Genomic DNA, 21009 nt, shown 5'->3' on the forward strand with positions numbered 1-21009 from the left:
AAGTTTTTGTAGCGGCTAGCTTTCAGTCCAGATATGAACCCAATAGAGAATCTTTGGGATCTAATGGGACGTCGTGTTAGAGGCCAACATCTACCACCTAACAGTCTAGACGAGCTACGACTAAGTCTTATCCGCGTGTGGGAAGATATCCCTCAAGAAACGATTAGAAACGAAAGTATTACCCGGCGCTGTCAGGCTTTAATACCATCAAAAGGTGGTAACACTTATTGATAATTCAAGAATTTTCAATTTAAGCGGTATTAGTGTGCATAACACTGATAACTATTTTACTTTATTTTGTTAAACGAACCATATTTTTGGTTTTAGTTTTTTTTTTTCACCATCCTCAAAGTCCAATTTTTTTATCATTGAAATAATTGTGCTCACGAATGTAAAATGGGTCACGTGTTAAAGTGATGAAATATTCCCCTTGTAAAGAGTAGATAGAAGTTGCATCATTTGAGTTAAGCTTTCTCTCCAGATTAAAAATGGGTTGCTGAGTTGGCGTATAATTTCGTCCAAATAGTAATTCCGAATCCTTAGATATTACGAATTGTCAACTTAAAACCGTCGATGAACTGTAACAAATGCTCAATATCTGTCACTTACAATACTATCAGCTGGTTCTTTAACAGTTGTATAACGGAAATGGTAAGTGGTTTCATCAAGGAATACGAAATAGAGATTGAAATAAACTCCTAGAATGTCGACTGGTTGTTTGGCTAGAAAACTGCAGATAAAGAGTAATTATAGTTAGCAGTTTTCTGGTTTTATTCAGCATTTTAAGCCTAATTCATTACAAAAACTGATCTTTAATCTAAAGAATATACAAGTTCTAAATAATTCTTCCTGGAAAATTGGATGGTCCAGAAAAACTAATAGCATGCTTGGAATCGGCACATCAGTTTAAATGTTCTAGCAAAACAAAACTCTTTTCATAGAGCAATATATTGAGAAGATTTTAAGTGTGTATCAAAATACATTCAAATGTCAACAGAAAGAAAGAGCTACCATTTGTTTTAAAAACGTAAAAATCTGAGTCACTATTTTTTTAAATTAAAGAATGTACACGATTTTTTCGCATCGAATAAAGGCATAGTAAAAACTGAGCCACAAGTGTAGCGCTAATGTTAAATTCTGTTTACAATCATTTTACTTGTGAAAAGATAAGGCAAAGATTTTTTTGTTGTGGAAAAAGATCCACCAGGAAGATTTAGACTCAATCAATATAAGAATTTATCATAGATTTTGATATCTTAGATTCTTAACTTTATATTTTTTCAACTAATACGAGAAAGAAAATTAAAATCTAATTTCAAAATAACAACCCAAAGCCTTTAATAAGAAAGGGTCAAATACAAAATGCTACCCATATTATCCGTAGATAGCAGCAGGTCGACAAAAAAAAAAAGTCTAAACTATATTTTTACAAAACGTAACTCGATTCTCTTAAAAACACAACCGCTAAACATTAAAAATAACTATTTCTTTAGATGTGGGGCAAAAATGAAAGAGGGAAATAAAATAATAAATAACGAATCTCGTTCAGAGAAAAGCTTAAAATGATTCATTTTGTCTGTAACATCATGTTGAACTCAGGATACAGAGCCGTTTCCGCAAGAGTGACATTTTTTCCAAAAATATTTGCTCAAAAAAGCAAACAAATCTACGCGAATTTGTTCCTCATTTCATCTTCGTTCAATATATTTTTTCTATAAGAAAACAATTTCGATTAAAAAATAAAAAGTTATTCATATATATATATATATATATATATATATATATATATATATATATATATATATATATATATATATATATATATATATATATATATATATATATATATATATATATTACATATACGTGAAAAATATTGACTTGTGAGAAATATTTACCTTTAAAAGACAAACACGACGCATCCATTTAAACTACACCATTCTGTTTTCTATCATCAATGCTGAATCCTTCGCTGACATGAAAAACTTCGTTAAAAGATTTTTCTCCTGTTATAACTTTCAGAGTATCAGTGCTTTCGTTTAAATTTTTTTGTATTTCGTTCGATTTACTTTCGGGCAATTTAATAACCTGACTCATAAGTGGACGTGGAGAAGGCATACTTTGAGAGTTTGATATGTTTACTGACATGCCCTGCACTTTCTTTGAACGCTGAATAAAAGACGGTGACGAATTGTTAGCGGATTGGACAAACTTGGAGGCATAAGTATCCTTTGAATTGTTTGTCATGTGTTCATTTTTATCAGAGTATTTTTCTAGATTTTTTTTTGATTCTATATTGGAAGAGGTTATATTTGTCGAAGAGCCTTTGCTTGAACTGCGAGTTTTTTGCGTAGTAACGTTTTTAGAATCAACTTTAGAAGTTAGAGTTCCCTCTAAGGAAGAACAAAAGTCTTTATCTTCTCCTTCATATTGTCCTTTGGTTTGTGGTTTTTGAGCCATCTGAGCATAACTAATTTTAGTAACAGTATAAGGTGTAGGTGAGGCAGCAATTGCTGTATTTAGACTATCGCTATCAGATGAGCTTTGCTCCATAGAGGCTTCGCTATAGATGAAAGCAATACCTTATTTCGACAAATAACTTTAAACGTGAAAAAGATGTGCAAAAAATATAAACACCATTACCTTAAATCACTTGTAGTAGTAGGTGAGGAATCTAAAGACACTTTGTCGCGCACAAGATGAAGAGCATTTGCTGAAAGATCCTAAACATCAGTATTGCTCTTTTATTCATAACTTGACAGTTAATCTCTAAACAAAGAATGAAAGGTAAAAAAAGCACCAACCTTTATTGAACAAGTTGTCTCTCCTACACTTTCATTAGGAGAATTTGGACTTGGCAGAGCCGGAAAATTTTCAGGTGCAAGGTCAAGTGTAAGATTTCCATTATCAGAATGAAGACTTTTTGATGTATTACTTTTTTCAATAAACCCATCTTCTTTGATACGACGCTCACGCAGACGCTGAAAACGAGGACTCTCTTCTAAATTACCACGTGGATCTTTTTTTAATGTATTTGAATTGCGACTAGAATAAAACACAGCTGTAATAATTGCATCCTCAATATCATTTATTGTAATAAAGCTTATAATAGAACCTGCATGATAAAAACATATTATCCAAACTTACATAAAGCGATTGTCATCTTTTCGAAAATTAGATGGAGGAAACCCATTTGTGATAACACTTCTTTTGTTTAACAACTGTCGTTCTTCAAAATCTGAAATGCCATTTCGTTCACTGGCTTTACTACTGTTTGTCTGATAATTTCTAAATGGCTGTCTAGGTTTACCAGCACTAAAATAACCTCGCTGGCCATTTAAGTCTAGAGGAAAGAAAGTCACATTTAAGTCTAGAGGAAAGAATGTCTCATTTCATACCATCATATATATTGGAAATAGCCTAAGTAAAAAATTATGAAAAACTATTCACTGTTCCAAAAAAAAGCTTCCCACCCAAACCTTCTGACCTAGAGAAACCCTCTTGAGGGATGATAGTATATACCTAGAGGATCAAAAAAGTATTTAACTCAAAATCACTGATTGGCGTCCGAGAGAGAAAATTGCATTTTAAATTTATGCATAAAATTTGAAGGACCTATGAAAGAAATTTATTAATTTTTATTATTCAAAAATATATTTTCTAACATAAACTCATCAAACAATCACAAAAGATTGAAAAGGTGATAAAATTCTAAAAATAAGATTAGAAAATACTACTTTTCTTTCTTTGACAAGCTTAAAAACTGATCACAATTCTGAATTTAATTCTAAGTTTTCATTCTTCACATGTGCTTGCTGTTAAGATCAACCAGACAGTTGGTCAAGTGCTCTGCATATCGAAGATGGCCAGGAAAACGTTTGAGTCTTTGCCTATGGAGCTTAAACTCATGATGTAGTGCCTCTGTCCCTTGTTCACTGAGGATGCCTAGTGAGCATTTCCTTCTATTGATGAAATGTTGAATGTGGTGAAAGACTGTGTGAACTTTCGGTGTTACAGATGGCCCATTGAGAGCAATGTAGGATTCCTTGAAAGTTTGGATTTTTTCAGAATAGTCTTTGTCAAGTTCATTGCCAAAGCGTCGCTCTACAACAGAATTGAATTTTCTCATTGTGTCAATGTAGTCAAAAACTTGAAATGCTGACTCTCTTTCAGCTAGCTGTTGAAGTAAGTCAATTTTTTTCAGGATCTTTCTGCATTCTGGTCCAGACAACAGACACCATGGTATGGCTTAACTTGAATGTATAGTCCAGAAAGCCACTTGCCAACATTAGTCCAAGAGTCTTAGAGTGACTAAAGCAAATTTTTCACAACTCCTAATAGCAGATGGAGCTCCATTGGAGGGGTAAGGTCAATAAGGAGAGAATCATCAGGAAGACTGATAATTCTCTCCCAATTGACCTTACCCCCCCAGAGGCAATGAAAGCTTCAATATTTTTCTTGACAGATTTAAAGGTTGGAGGAGTTCCACAGCTTGCAAGATTCTTTGCATCAATGTCAGACCATGTACAAGGATGTGAACTAGCATGTCACTGAATTCCACAAATAATGTTTGCAAGTTTCATGTCACAAGACAAGAAGAAACTTATTTAGTGCACTTGGACGAGTTTTAAGATTGTTTTCACATTCTCATAGATTTCTGGAAGTTCCTCAGAAACAGAAAGTAAAAGCTGCCTTTTGACACTGGAATCTTTTGCAGTTTGATGAATCAGAAGTCTTCTAGTGACATGTGGGGTTTGTTGCAAATCAATAACACCCAAACTGGCTTTGAGAAAACCTCCTCCCCCATATATACCCACTTTCACAAGGTGGTTTTGAGAAATATTTCTTTTGAGTTGAGTTTTTTCTAGAAGAGACTTTGCACTAATACAATGTGCAACTACTTTTGGTTCTGCTGATTTGCTTTCTGATGAAAACAGAACCTCAGTGTGAATAAATTCAGATGCAAGTTGTCGCCCAAAAGACTGAAAGTTAGTTGCAAAATTTTTTTCTACAATGCGGGTCTGTGACACATTGATCAAGGTTGAAACCAGTTTCTGCATTCCAGAGTTAGAAAGACCAGTGTTCGTTTGCACTTTTGCAAAATCTTCAGCACCAAGGACTTCTTTTTCTGGAAAGAGGCATAAGGATCGTGATGAACCTGCAAATAAATTACAAAATGTTGTCAAGATTCTCAACAATTATACAAACCAATTATAATTCTTAATCACATTATAGAAATTATTTACCTTAAAGGACTGGAAATGGACTGCTTCCTTGTGCTTGCTTGAGACGAATTGTTCCATGTGGAGATGCTTCAGATGAAGAAATGACTGACACTGCAACTGTTTCAGCAGCAAGCCTGTCCTTTGATGTGACTTCAACCAAGTTCTTGTGTAGAGTACTCTTTGTACATACATGAGCAAAACCACAGCTAATGACTGAAAAGCATTTTCCACATCTCTTCTCTACAGTATTTTGAGCTTTTGTAACCTTGGCTGGTCCTGGGTTGGATGAGTTTTTAAGAAAAGTAGGCTTAGTTTTTCCAGATAGTCTTGCAGTTGAGCAAATCTTGCAATCACAGGTTGAAGTTCTGGTCAGTGTTTTTAGACTGATTGAATTAAAGTTTTGAAGTTCTGGCAAAGTGACCTTCTGACCTTCATCACCTCTTCTAAGTAATGACCTACAGGTCTCACATACACCAAGAGGGACTCTTGGGTCTTGAAAATCAATCTGCTTCTGTAAAATAACCTGTGATCTGTGTTTCATATTGTCAATCAGTGCTCTAGAAGCCTTTTTGAAACAAATAAATTTTCTTGAAAACTTTTTGAAAGCAGATACATTTCGGTTTTCTTTGAGTCTTTGCCCTATTGGGTATTTTGTCATGAATAACTATGTTTTTTGTTTTAAATAAACACAAATCTAAAAAACACAAATGTAAACAAACATATACATGTCTTTTCCCAGAATTTTACGCAACTTTTAGGTTTGTGTTGCTACAAAACTCAGAAGGCTTTGTTCGCTTAACTCCAGAAAAAAAATTTAAAAAGATTTTTTGTTTTTTTTGTTGACAGTGAATTTAATTGCATTGTCTTTTATGTATGTAGAGTTACTTTGACTTAATACAGAAATTTTTAGAACAACTGATTTTGTTTTCTCTGAACCTTTTCATTTATAGCATAAACTTTAAATGCTATTTTCTCTCTCGGACGCCAATCAGTGATTTTGAGTTTAACATTATTTTGATCCTCTAGGTACATAGCATCATCCCTCAAGAGGGTTTCTCTGGGTCAGAAGGTTTGGGTGGGAAGCCTTTTTTTTGGAACAGTGTATAGTCATGAATCATAAAACTTGGAAATTATGCACAACTCCTTATTAAGTTTACTTATTATGTACACAGAATATATGGTTACTCATTAAAGTAAAAGCTACTTACTCTTAATATGTTGATAACCATTGTGTTTGGTAAAGCTTGCTTTACTTGGTCGAATCTAGATAAAGATTTATGAAGCTACACAAAACTCATTATCAAAGAATTCACACAGAAGCTTTAATTTAATTGGTAGCAAATAGTTATTTTATTGGTAACAAAGTTCTTGATAACCTGGATCTTATTAACTATATTGAGTTATCACCTCATGGGGATTGATTAACTGATTCCTTGGTCCAACCCATGTTGCAGGAAGAAATGAACCACCGTTTACTGAAGATGTTGCATAATATTGAAATTCCTGTGCATTGTGAAAAACAGCATTTGGTGGAAGCCCAAATGAGTTGGCGGTTATTGGCTGGGTAGTGACAGTGTATGGTGATGCAGTATTCTCCCTAGAAATTATAGCAGTGGGACTGGAACTATTTTTAGGCAAATAAACACTCCTACTAAGAAAGGTTTTTGCTTTAATACGAGCCATTAAAGGTCGTCCTTTGAAACATTGTACTTCTTCCCGTAAATGTCTATATGCACGCTTTGCATCCTCTTCACATTCAAAAGTCACATACCAGCTATCATTATGTGCAAATTCAAAACAAGACCATTTTGGACAATTAGGGTGATCAAATAGAGCTTTTACTTCCTGCACAAAGATGTAAAAAAATTTAATTACTACTTTGGTTAAACAATAGGCACCATATAAATACATATGTAAAAAAATTCATTACTTGAATTGGTGTTGACTCTGGAATTTCACGTAAAATAACAATACATCTCTTCATGTTAGCTCGCACCTTCTGCTCAGTTTCATCCAGCTGAACATAAGGTGACTCTAAAACACATACAAAGAAAGTTGTAGAAATTTAAAAAACCAGTTCTTTTCAATGCAGTATCAGAAGAAACCATTAAATATCAAGTTTGTTTGTTAGAGTATGATAAGTAACTATACAAACTAAATTATTTAATATTTAATCTAAAAAAATTTTAAAAAAATCATTCTTTTAAAAAACATTTTTCTTAAATATCTAATGCCTTAGTAATCATGCATTTATTTGTAACATTAAGAAATATATAACTTATTGCTGTAATATTAGTTTGTACCTTTGAGAGCTTCTACAATAAGGTTTATATCTGAAGTAAGTTTACGAACCTAATGGAAAAATACATGAAGCTTTATCAAAGCACCTTTAATTTTTTTCAATATAATTTTATTATTCAAAAATCATGAAGATAGAAAAAAGAGTAAGAAAGTTAAAAACTATGCAATACCTGGTTGAACTTAGCAACAGTTGAAATATAAACATATGAATCACTATCCATTTGTGAAACTAGAAAAAGCTTTTCATATAAATTATTCAATCAAAAAAAGCAACAAAGGTATACAGAGTTGCCACAATAAAAAATTAAAATACAAGAACTTTTCAGAACTTCAGGCAGGAAAAATGTTTTCAAGACTTTTACCTGATACATTCCAAGATTTTTTAAACAAAACCTTTAAAAAAAACTTAATACAAATGATATAAACTAAAAAACAAAAATTACAAGATTCTTATGTATCAGCTTAGTTCACTGCTTAAAATTGAAAATATGATTAGGTCCAAAAATTATATGAGAAATAATAAAATTTTCAACAGTTTAAGAGAATGGAATGAATTAGAACAATGGGATAAAAATTTTCAAAACTGATATGCTTTTTTGAGAGAGCTCTATAACATTTCATAAGCTTTAATTTTTCAAATTATCAGGAATGTTAAGGACTTTACAAAAAAAGATTTTGAAATCTAGGACTTGTGGCAACTCTGATATAAGTGAAATAGAGGTTCATTACTAAAATACTGTAACAATCACATTTAAAATATTTATTTACCTAGATAAGAATCATTAGCTAAATTTTCCCTAGAGAAATAATACTCAAACTGTAACTGGATTAGGCGCTTTAATTCTCCAGCAGGTAGATCACTAGCTAGAACATCTGGATTTGATGCATTATGATTGGCTAGCTCAGCTCCATTTACAGAAATATATCCATCCTGATTAATTGATTCAGGAGGTAGCTGCTCCACAATAACAGGTTGTGCAAAGTTATTTACAAATTCAGTTGGAATGTAATATAAGCCATCTGAACCAATAAAAGGTTGGAGAATTTCAGTTAAAGAAACACGATTTAACAAATTTTCTTCAAAAATAGCTGCATTTGGTTTCCAACGTTCATTCCCCATATCAACACTTTTAGTTATAATAACAGGTGGCATCGTTCTAAAAATAGAAAACTGGATTTGTGACTATTTAAGGGATATTTAAGACATTTATAGGTCATGGTCACACAATCCATAAATTCTTAGGTATCTCTTAAACGATTACACATTAATAATAAATTATTAGACTCCCAAGTTCATTATTTTATTTAATAACGTCTATAACTAATTAAACAATGGCTTTTTCAACATGTTTTGCTTTTTGCTATAAACTATCTAGCAATTTATTAATTCAAAAATTAACATTTGCCAAGCTTAGTTCATAATAAAATCTTTAGAGATAGTGAAATTATAATGATGAATTCATACTTGGTAGAAGTAAATGCAGGAGCGTTTACATTGAGACCATCGTTTGATATTAGGTCAGGAGAAGCCGATCCATCAGTAGACGTGTCGCCATCCTATATCAAAATTTGAAGAACTTGAGTGTTGGAATTATTTTGATGAAAAAAAAAAACTGTAATAAATCATATCCAAATATTTTTAAACCTCAAAGCGAAATCCTTCTCAACGTCAAAATAGTAATCTTACACACTAGACAAAATAAAAAAGTTCACTATGAATTATAATCTAGTTTATTGTGTTCAGCTTTAAACAGTCGCCTTCAGATTTAAATGCATAGGAAACAAAGGAAATACTAACAAAATAAAATCTCAAAGAGTCTTCGTTCAAGAATTTCACTTCTCAAATTAACGACTTGTTATATAAAATAATGGATACACAGAGAAAAAAAACGCGCGTTTTTTAGATAAACGCGCGTTTGATGCGCAATTTTTTAACACCTTTTTAATTGTCTCGAAAAGATAATTACAACTTTCAAAAGGTTAACCTCTTTATTTTATATTAAAAAAAAAAAACCTCGTTAAAATTTAGAATAATAAAAATAAGTTAAAAACTAATTTGATATTCACTTAAAATAACTAAAGCAATTATCACATCTATTTCTAGCTCATAGATTCTCACAAACTTTAAGTAACTCTTGTGTTTATTACTCTCATTTTGTTTTAACTAGAAATTTGAGCATCGCTCTTTTGACTGCTGCAACGACCAGAGACTCATCAAGTGGTTGATAGTCTCTCCAATTTTTTAATCAGTGTAGTTTTACTTGAGGTTGATGACGTCATCCGAGACACCGAGTGCTTTTGCGCAATTTACAACATTTTATAGTTTTAAAAAGCCTCGAAAAAATAGCAGTAACAATAAAAGTTCGATAGCGCTAACTTAAAACAACAAACTATCACAACTTTAAATCAAAGCAGACTTTTCTTTTTAAAAAAAACTCCCTCAGAAGTTTTTTTCGTTTATAAAAAACCAAAGCAAACAAATCTTACTAACCGTTAACAGAAGTTTATTGAAACAGTTGACCGCAAAACAGTATCACTCAACACCCCAAAAAACCTTTAATTGGTAAACTTAAAAAAAATCTCTCTCCGATAGTTTCAAGTGAGTGATATTCTTAAAAATGTTTGTTAATAGAAAAATTCAAGAAAGGAGGGACATTCTTTCATAAACAAATCTAAGTAAACACGTCAATTTTGGTTTGAAAACGCAGTAAAACTTTATACCTAAATAATTCAAATTAAAAAAGACCAGAAATGATGGAATATTTTATTCAAACTGATATTTGAAATGGATTAATAATGGCGGGTAGTTCTCTGTTTTGCAAGTAACAAAAAATACAGTTTTAGCTAATAACACGCGTTAACACTTTGAATATAAATTTAATGACCATCTGCAAAAGGATATACTTACGTGTACACGTTTGTCATCTACAAAATCACATTCGATGTATTTACTGCCATGAAATCCTTCTTCGATATATTTATCACTATTATAAACCTTTTCCGGGGTGAAGCTATCTTCAGGACTGGAACAATAAAAGTATTCTATATCGTCATCATCGTCTAATTCTTTCTCTTTTTTGTTATTTAAAGCAGTCAACCAGATTTTTACATGAAAAAGACGAATCCTAGGATGCATCGCTGAGAATTTAAAAAATGGAAAGTTAAATTCTCTAAAACCAAGTCACATATATTTTCAATGATCGAAATACTTTATATAAATATTTCTGAACACTAACAGTTTTAAAAGCAGACGATAACAGAAGAACTGTTCGAGTAAAGTTGATTTACGCAAGAACTTCAATCGCAACGTTCTATCAATTGTCGTTCTATTGAAAATTAAAGACGAACAAAATCGTTTTCTTTTCGTGGCTTTATATACCAGAGCGAATTAATTACGAAAGCTTCTGAAAGTAAAGATGTTTCATAATATCACCGGTTTCTTTTCTTTTCAGAAAAGGCTTTGTAAACAAAACACTTCGAAACAGCTGTCTGTTTCGAGTTGAACATTAGGAACCTCCGTTAACAACAAGAACGAAAAATTAAACAAAAACAAACGGAAACGATTATAAAATAATAGCACTATTTTTAGGAATTCCCCTCTGGTAATATCATATATAAAATAGCATGCGTTTAGCGTTTTGCTTGTTAAATTCTTCGTTTTTCCTAAAACATATTCTACAACATTTTTATCTTATCTTCATTCTAAAATAATCCTACGATTGGAATAACTTCTTTTTTTTTTTTCTCCATGCATTTTTCGTGCACTAAAATCAGTAAACAATGAAATTTGACTAACATCAAAAAGAGTTCTAAAAACTTTCAAGTCTGCTTAAAATACCCTTTCTTTTCTTTTCTATTTTTTTTTTTTTTTTTTTTTTTGCACGCGCGCGCGTTTCTTCAATGAAAATCTAACAAGTAGATTTACTCTAATATTTTAACTTAGATGATACGTAAAGAAGTTTTTCAATTCTTTTTTTTTTTTAAAAAACAAACAAACAAAAAAAAAAAACATTTTAAGATAAACGTGTGTCATCTGATATTCTCAGGTAAAGCGAGTTTTACGTAAAAAGATAACTCCACGCTAAGTTTTTAGCTTTAAATGGAAAAGAGAATAGAAGAAAAAAAAAAAAAAAAAAAAAAAAAGAACAGACAGTTGACGCGTCATTGAAGGCAAATATCAAATAAACTTACTTTACAAAAAATACGAAAAATCTTTTATCACACTGATTTTAACAAAACCTTTGAAGTACGCTAAATTATTTATACGAGTTTGTCTACCTCGCTTTATTCTTGTATTTTTAGCAGGTTTTTATATATTAAAAAAAAACCCCGCTTTTTTCTGACGCGTTACGCCTGTGGCTATAAAAAAGTTCGTGACAAGTTAATTTGAGTTTTTATATCAATACACCACAAAACTTCAAACGCGACTTTTAGACATTTGCATACAAATAAATCATTTTTGGACAAGTTCGTGATTTCATTGCGGTTAAACAAATGTCAAGCGATCAACTTAATTTTGAAAACAGAGTTATTCGAAGTTGTTGTTCAGAATTCCGCAGCGCTCGGGACCATTCTTAGAAGTGCAAATCTGTTGATATAAAAAAGGAGGTATTTGAAAAAAATATTTTAAAAACACAAATTTTTCGAATGCTTTATTTTGAAACCGCAAAAGTTATTGAGAAGCTGTTAATCGACATGTTTCTATTAAAATGGCGCTCCTATCTGTTATTTTTAATTAACATTGCCTCATAAATCTCTACTATTCAAGATGCAGAAGAGTAAGCAAGACAAATCTGAAACTTACAGTCGTGTTGCGTTTTCTTTTTAAATTAATCTCTTCGGACTCTTCTATCAATTTCATTGTCATGACGTCACAAAACTAATCTATGACTAAAGAACATGCATCGCATTCATCAGGAAGCGATCCTGGTCACAGTAATCACATAATGGACGGTTAAACTCCCTATCACATCGTGTAAAAAAGTAATTTTCCTTTAGTAATTTTTTAACGAAGAACTGTTTTGAAAATTCCACAATCACAACTAGCATACCGAAATATACTGCAAACAAGAGTATAAATTTATCTTTCTTCGCCGAAACAATCTTTTGATCACAATAAAATAGATCGGCATTATTCTTCGGCTTCGTTTTAACCCGCTTTCTCTTTAGTTTATAATTTCATGTGCGTTGGCAAGTCAAGAGAGATTTGATTTGAGACAAACAACCAGAACAAACAGTGCATTGAGGTAGTTTGCTGCGCATAAAAGGCAACTACATTACTTAGCACTTAAACAAGTGCATATTTTAACGCACAATCGACAAACTTCACTGCTTTCATGGATCTTAAATTAGTTTCAGAAAGATACTTAAAGTAAACGAACGACGCAAGGAAATACATGGAATGCCAGTTTCGTACATTTGGAGAAAACTCAAAATCAATTTTTAAAGAACTTTAGTTATTTTTCTGCTATGCAGATTGTGGCTAGTATATGGTTATTTAAAAAGAGTATCCAAAGTATGATTTAAAAAAGCTGAAAAAATCATTTTGACATTCCTGGTTTTTAAGTAGCAGGGGTTATTTTTAATCAGCCATTTTAACTGTCTATCCTTGTTTTTGCGCTTCATAGTTAATACAGAATCATAATATCGACAAAGTAAGGAAAAAATATTTTTTAACGCGGGAAATTACGTTCTTAACCTGTTAAAAGGAATGAAAAAATATGTATAATATATATAATATAATAACTATGTATTTGTATGACACCTGTGGTGAAGGGCGTTGTACTTTTAATATCTGGAATATGTTTTATGTAATTTTCTTGAAGAATCTCAAATTTAAATATTACTCGAATAAGAATATATAGATTTTATTTCAATAAGAACATGTAGATTCTTATTTCTAGAGTTACTCTATTTTTATCAGCCATAATGGTTACTGACGATTTTTTTTACCAACATTTTCATAATTATCAACTTTGGCATGTGGCTAACTCAAATCCAACGAATACAACTTTGCTTCTTATTTAATTACCCAGATGAAATCTTTTCAAATAAGCATTTCCTTTTGATACTTTTCTGATGAGTCTCCATTTTATTTTAAGAGCAATGAGATTGTTATTGGTATAATTAAGAGCAATTAAAACACAATGGATATTGTTGAAGTTTAAAACTTTATCCAGCGGATGAGAAGTAATGGACGTGAATCCATGTGGAGGAATGTGACAAACACTTCCTCCATTTTAATCATATGAAAAACTCCCTATTCACAACAGCCATTCCCTTTGATGTATTTATTCTTAGTGAAACTTAACGGAAATTAGTAGTAAAACTCACCGAAAATAACTTGCTTCTGTTAAACAGGCCACAAATATAGATACAGGAATATTTTTTTTCAACTCAAAAACTTAAGCACATAAAAGCAACTAAAAATGATTACAATGAAATATCCTTTTTATCATTTTACAAATGAATTTAAATATCACTTTAAGCGTTTTTAAGTTTTATGAAATAATAGCCACGAATCCCTTAACAAGTTTAGAAAACCTTTATATATATATATATATATATATATATATATATATATATATATATATATATATATATATATATATATATATATATATATATATATATATATATATATATATATATATATATATATATATATTTACTTTTGAACTAATGCCAGAATAAAGAAAACAAAAAAAAACCAATTAAGAAGAAAATCAAAATTCTAGAAAAAATGTACTTCCCGTTGAAATTATTTTATTCAAAAGTGCAAAAAGAATATGATAACAGAAAGAGTTTTAAGTGAGGAAAAGAGAAAACTTTTAAAAATCATATGGCTTAGGCATTTTTTTGATTATTTATTTACCAGTGTTGGACATGAAACGTTTAACTTCATTTTCAGACACCTTTTTGTGTATTTCCATTAGTAAAATTCATATTGTACCTCTACTATACTTATAACATTTTACTTAAAAGACTGTATGGTACTGTTTCTTTTGGGTCATTAAGTATGTTTATAAATAAAATTGATAAATACTGGTGATTTATTAGCAAATCTGTGATGGTGTAATAATACAAACTACTATATAGTAAAAGAGCCAAGCATTATCTAGTTTAGCTCAAGAAAAAGTTCATTAATCCCGAACAAAGAAGAGTTAACTATTCTATCAGCTTTTTGAGTATCCCAACTTTTTCCTTAAAAGGTTTTGGAGTTTGTCTTATTTCTTTGTGAAATATTTTAACAAAAAGTAAAGATTATTAGATATTACTTACAAAGAACTTTATCCGCTTTCATTTTTATAACACTACTAAAACTATCATTAAAAGTTTATGATATACAACTATTATAAACTTTTAGTTTTAAATTAAGACCTTTATAAAAACTTAAAACTAGGATAATTTTTAGAAAAACAAAAAAAAGATTCAAGTGTTTAACTACTTAAGCACATACAAACTTTACATAACTACTAAAGCACATACAAACTTTATTAGGATGATAATTTTTTAAAACATTTTTTATAGTATTCAACTTAACTTTTTCTGAAGGTGTTACGTAGTAAAATATTTAATAAAAAATAAAACTCATTAAATATCGGTATTTGCACCTAGAATGTATAGAAATTGCTAAAATGAAGAAGGAAAGTTGTAAGAAATTTGAGACCAAATGATATCACACCAGCCTTTGAAACTCATATTTTCACATCCCCAAATATGTGCTGATGAGAAATATTTCTGATTTTAAGTCAGCAAAAGTGCAATACTTATAGACAAAACTATAATTATTGCACTTTTGCTGACCTAAAATGAAATTAGTTGATTTTTCTTTTAATTTTTACTAGTAAATATATGTTTACTGGTATGCAGGGTGCAGGTTTTTGCATGCCTCATACCTTTAAGACACTTGTATATTTTAAAATAAATTATTTTTCTCTTACAAAGTAAGAGAAACATATTTTATTTTAAATTTTTGAAAAAGGTAAACCCTCAAACCAAAATTTTGATTTATATTATCATGCGGCCAATAAAAAAAGGAGAAACTTGAACATTTACTTATTTTGTCTAAAAAAGCACAATAAATGCATATTATGCAATAACAATACAATATATATATATATATATATATATATATATATATATATATATATATATATATATATATATATATATATATATATATATATATATATATATATATATATATATATATTATATATATGTATGTATGTATGTATGTATGTATGTATGTATGTATGTATGTATGTATGTATGTATGTATGTATGTATGTATGTATGTATGTATGTATGTATGTATGTATGTATATAAATGTAAAAGATTACAATTAGTCCTTCTTTGATTTTATGAGAACAAAATGTTTTATAACATAAGGTTGAAACAAACCAGCTTTTTAACAGAAATAAGCCAAAAAAGGTTTTGAGCAGGCTATAATTAGTTATGTTTATGAATATAATTAGAAATGTCTGTGACTTTAGAGCTCAAGAATCATTATTTAAACATATTTTTAAAAATATCAGAGAAAACATCTTTAGCTTTGCAATGACAATGAGATTATGAGTTGTGTTACAATTACATACATTACTATTTTATGGTTGTATTTAAGTATTCAGGTGCTTATTTTTAAAAGTCTAAGTTTGTAAAGTTATTAATTCTGAGAATGTAAGTTAGCCCTAAGCATAGGGGGTTTTAGTCTTGGAAAATTCTTTTTTGCAACTTTTTCTTTTTGCCTGTAAACAAATCAATTAACTTTTAAAAAATAACAAAAAATATTCTAAACTCTGTATGATTTTCAGATCAGTAGCCTCTAATAACCTTGTTTTTTGTTTTTTTTTTGTGAGCTTCAATAAAATTGTATTAAATATTAATGTTTTAATAATAATAATCCTCCATATTGACATTTCATAAAAAATTCATTAGAGCTTACTTTATCTTTTTGCTAGGTGAGAGTAAATAATCTTTTAACACTAATTTATATAACAGCTTTTTTTTTTTCTGACATCAAATTAGGCTCCTGTTTTGAACCAAAGTAAAAATTTCTATATCCAATCACTGCTTGTTGATAAAGTCTATCATTAAAAGAACCTCATTTATTCCTATTTCAAATTATAAATACGGAATAAATAATGTACTCTTACAGAGCAGAAAAGAAGACAATAGGTTGGCAGCAAGTTTTATAGAAAGCAAATCAGTAAGGGTCCAATAACACAATATGCTTGATTTGGTCTTGAAACATCTTAAGATACATGACGGCTTTTTTTTATGTGTTCTTATAATATGTCAATAATTACAGGATATTTCAAGACAACAGATATAACTCTTGTAATACTAAATAAATTTGTCATAATAAGAATTTACTGTTTACATTTACATGATTGATTGATTCCATGTTTTTTATCTACGATCTAACCTATTTATGCTAAAATGGTAAGACATTGACATTGCATTAACATTTCTTGTGGTGATGTGCATGCTATCATTTAAAAATTACAATACTAGTCCTGTTAAAAATCAATGCCAAAAAGAGTCTTGTTATTTCTTAATTAAGTTACAGTTTTACAAAGTTGATTTTAGTTTATTCAAACCTTTTCAAGACTGTTTTTTTTTTTGTTTCTTTTTTTTCACTTGTTTCAAGACTTATTCACAAAATTTACAACTTATTCATTCTTGGGAGGCATCCATATGCCTCTGGATATATTGATTAATTCTTGATATAAATGTAATTGATTCTTGACATATATGTTGCATGTAAATAACAACATTTATGACAAGAATCAATTGCATTTATATAAATAAATTCATAATAATTTAAATACTTTTAAATAATTTAAATCTTTTCAAACCATAATAAATTAATCTCTGAATAATATAATAGTTATTTATTATAATAATAATTGTCCTCCATAATGACTATGCTAACAATTAACAATGTAATCATTTTCAATCCCAAACTCCAATCACATTACTACAAATATACTCCACAACAAAAATCATAACTGTCAAAAACTGAATTTATAAAACTTACTTGTACTAAGTGGACACTATCCAAAGGTATTGATAAGCTTTCTCCTGACGTCATGGAACACATAAGCAAACCAAGTTTTACTTAGTTGTGTAACTTTATCTAGTATTTAATTGAAATATATTTTATGTTGATCAAAAAAATCAATCAGTGAATCAAAAGTTGCCTTCTGCCATAATTCAGAGAGATAGTAGGTACACAAAATAGTCACATACAAACAAATTAAAATCAATATAAACTCAAACTTATTTCTGATTAACTGATATCCCAATTTTTGGTAAAGTTTTGAAATATAGGCTTTTTCACAAAAATAAATTTTAAGAAAGAAACATTTTGTACAGGAAAATATTTACTTATATTATTTAAAAAAGCATTTAACAACTTTAACATTCCTTAAAAGTGTACACATATATTAATTAATCATTCTCTGCACTATCAGTGTTATTTGTTAGGAGTCTCTACTTTTACAATACACATGTCACATTATATTTTTTAAATAGTTGGTTTAACTATGTAACTTGTCTATTTTTAAAACACAGGAATGGTGACAATTACATAAAAGTCTACAAACAGACTTTCGAAAATCGATATAAAGTATATTTTGTCACTTCTACCAAATCAAAATTAGTATAAAAACTTGTTATATAGTAGCTACTATATAACAATATAGTAATGGTATGAAACATCTGACTTTAGTTAAAGTTTCATTTTTCACAATAAAAACGTGTTTAAAAGGATTGACTGAAAAACAGATACCAACAAAAAAACATGGAAAAATTTGCAATAGTTAAAAAATGATAATTTAAAAACAATATATTGAAAAGTATTTTTTTAACAAGACATTGCTGCACCTGCACGATTTTGTACTTGATCATTCACATTCCTGCATAACCAGTTAAACAAAGTATGCACTAAAAAGGTAGGTAGAATGTTTAACATGTTGATGTTCTAAACCTGTAAGTAGTGGTAATTACTTAGTTTTTTAAGTTAAAACTAGTAGTTAGGTTGTGATATTTAGCTTAAATGTGACTTAATTCAACAATATTTGAGTTAAAGTCTGAGCTGAAATCCAGCTTTAATATTTTTATAATCTTATCTATAGTTGCTTTAGATGTTAGATATGTAGGTGCCCTGATAAAGGCATGCATCCAATTAGAAAGAGCAAGCGATTTATTATTTTAAAAAAATCAAGGCTGCATCCTTCTTAGATTTGTCATTCCCAATAAAAGTTAGTGCAAAAAAAAAAAAAAAAATCAATTATCTAACAATAAATATTAAATGATAAATATCAAATCTTTTAGCAGTTTGTTATTGCATTGCAGCAGCGAGGCACTACTACACCTCAAGCTACATTACGTTCCTACTTTAAAGATTTCCGCCATATATATATATATATATATGACTTAAACTTTCCTAAGCGAATATGATTATCACTCCACGCAATGATAAAAAGTTGAAAACCTCAACCGATTGAGCTCATGCTAAGGTTATGTCATTTGTCAGCAAATTTAAATTATTTGGTTAAGATACACTTAGACACGCATGGTCACTTATTCGTATACTTAAATATTCCCAACCGCTTTTATAATCAAATAAATAAAGTCTTGTTCGGATAAAGACAAACCCTAATGTTACTCTTCTCTGTTTCGTTTGATGAAAATGAATTGTTAGTTTCAAAAAGATTTCTTTTTATTAGCCAGCCAAAAATGAAGTGCAATAAAATTTTATTAAAACTGGATTTTAAAATCTTTAGAAATCTTATTTCTTTAAGTTTTAAAAATTGTAAAACACTAAAAAAAAGATTAAAGTAAAATCCTACTTATACTACACAAAATATTTTATTAAAATAAAAAATTACTGAGAGAAACGGGTTTTTTGTAAAAAAAATTAAAAAAAAGCAAAGCAAATTTATCTATTGATTGCGTCATTTTTTTTATCATTTATTAAAATACCTTTTTTCTGGCTAAATTAAAATAGCATTAACCTAAGGACATTTTAATTAGGAAGCTCGAAGTTCATATCTGAAAGTTAAGCTAAATAACATTTCCTGTGGGAGTAAACTTAAACTCAGATTTTACATATAAAGACAAAAGTAGTCGTAAAAGAAAGAAAAAATGTTAGATTTTATATAATCAGATACAATAACCTTTCGTGTAATTATTACACGCAAACTTTTTTTTTCTAGTTATTATTTACCAAAGTTCTAGTTATTATTTACCAAAATGAAATTTATAAAAAAGATTTTAGAACTTAAAGAGCGGTTTAAAAAGAGATAAAATTGTAGTGAGAACAACAATGACAATATTTTAGTGATAATTTTCAATTTTAGAATAAAGTATTCATATTAATTTTTGCAAAAAAATGTTTTATCATATTTATGTTGTATTTATGTTATATTTATGTAATATTTATGTTATAATTAAGTAATATTCATGTTATACTTAAGTAATATTTATGTTACATTTATGTTAAAGTTATGTAATATTTACGTTATCTTCTCGTTCAGGTCGGAGGGGGTAACAAACTAGGTGGGTAAACAAAAATAAGAGCAACAATCAAGTTAAATAATACAATTTATCTAGAATATTAAAGTTAAACACTGTATTCTCATTGTATAAAAAAAAGGTAATAGATGTATTAATGAACATTTCATTAAATTATAAAGTTCATCTACTAAGGGATAAAAATAACCAAAAAAAAAACCAAAACAAAACCAATAATAACAAAAACACTTTTAAGAGTCAGCAAAAAATAATTCCAAGAGTACCCTCTCTTACAAATACTTTTTTATTTTTTATTTTGGTTGCTTGAAGCATCACCTTCTAATTACAATACATTAAGGGTTTTCAATTATTTATGATCATCTGCAGCAGTAGCGTAGCTAAAAGTTTCGGCTCATAGGCAAGATCCCCTGAGGGGCCCCCTTAAGGTAAATTTATTTTATAAAAAAAGTAAATTCAGTAAATATATTATAAATTCAGTAGTTTGTTATTATTACAGAAAAGAACACTGTATGAAAAACACTCAAGTTAAATAATACAATTTATCATAATTTTATTACAATAGTACATAATTTTAAAAAACTTTTTTTCTAGCTTTTGCATTTGCAAAGATATTCACAACTTTTTTAACATCCATTGTTGATGCTGTTTTATGCTCTATGGCTAGTAATGCAAGATGATGTAGTCTGCTTTGAGTGGTTGCATTTCTTTTGTAATCTTTAATTATTTTTAATTTATTAAAACTTCTCTCCACACTTGCAACCGTTACGGGTAATGTGAAAAATAAAAGAACTGTCATGTAAATTTCGGAAAAATCACTTTCCAATACACTATATTTGATTGTCATTATTTCAGCTAGCTGTTTATTGTCATTGTGTGGTTTAAATCTAATTTTAATAATTGTGGTAAGTTGGACAAATTGATTAGCTAGGTTGGATG

At 29.3% G+C, this 21009-nt stretch overlaps 1 protein-coding gene across 6 annotated transcripts; it reads right to left on the reverse strand.

Moving 5' to 3' along the window:
- Nucleotides 1-1313: 1313 nt before the first annotated feature.
- Nucleotides 1314-19678, reverse strand: LOC145186210 (uncharacterized). 6 transcript variants are annotated; one of them, XM_090098029.1, is made up of 13 exons: nt 17573-19678; nt 8992-9083; nt 8295-8683; nt 7697-7755; nt 7529-7577; nt 7156-7259; nt 6633-7070; nt 6434-6488; nt 3148-3343; nt 2805-3045; nt 2644-2723; nt 1899-2563; nt 1314-1712 (listed from the first exon to the last, which is right to left on the reverse strand). In XM_090098029.1, exons 1-12 carry the CDS (start codon nt 17633-17635, stop codon nt 1927-1929), a joined length of 2403 nt encoding a protein of 800 aa, XP_089954155.1. In that variant the 5' UTR covers nt 17636-19678; the 3' UTR covers nt 1314-1712; nt 1899-1926. The 6 variants fall into 6 exon arrangements, with proteins under 6 accessions (XP_089954155.1, XP_089954156.1, XP_089954154.1 ...); XM_090098030.1 differs by lacking the exon at nt 17573-19678 and adding an exon at nt 12331-13206; XM_090098028.1 differs by lacking the exon at nt 17573-19678 and adding an exon at nt 10435-12235.
- Nucleotides 19679-21009: the final 1331 nt, after the last annotated feature.

Source organism: Hydra viridissima, unplaced genomic scaffold (genome assembly GCF_058129835.1).
Source record: "Hydra viridissima isolate aposymbiotic clone 2 unplaced genomic scaffold, HvirCarnegie_v1 scaffold_9, whole genome shotgun sequence".
NCBI lineage: Eukaryota > Metazoa > Cnidaria > Hydrozoa > Anthoathecata > Hydridae > Hydra > Hydra viridissima.

Excerpts from the sequence above, each read along its gene's own strand:
- LOC145186210 (XM_090098028.1), bottom strand. The coding sequence starts at position 10,662 with ATGCATCCTAGGATTCGTCTTTTTCATGTAAAAATCTGGTTGACTGCT. Across the intron at positions 7,578-7,696 it reads CTGTTGCTAAGTTCAACCAG|GTTCGTAAACTTACTTCAGA; the intron begins GTATTGCATAGT and ends TTTTTCCATTAG. Across the intron at positions 7,071-7,155 it reads CAGAGTCAACACCAATTCAA|GAAGTAAAAGCTCTATTTGA; the intron begins GTAATGAATTTT and ends ATCTTTGTGCAG.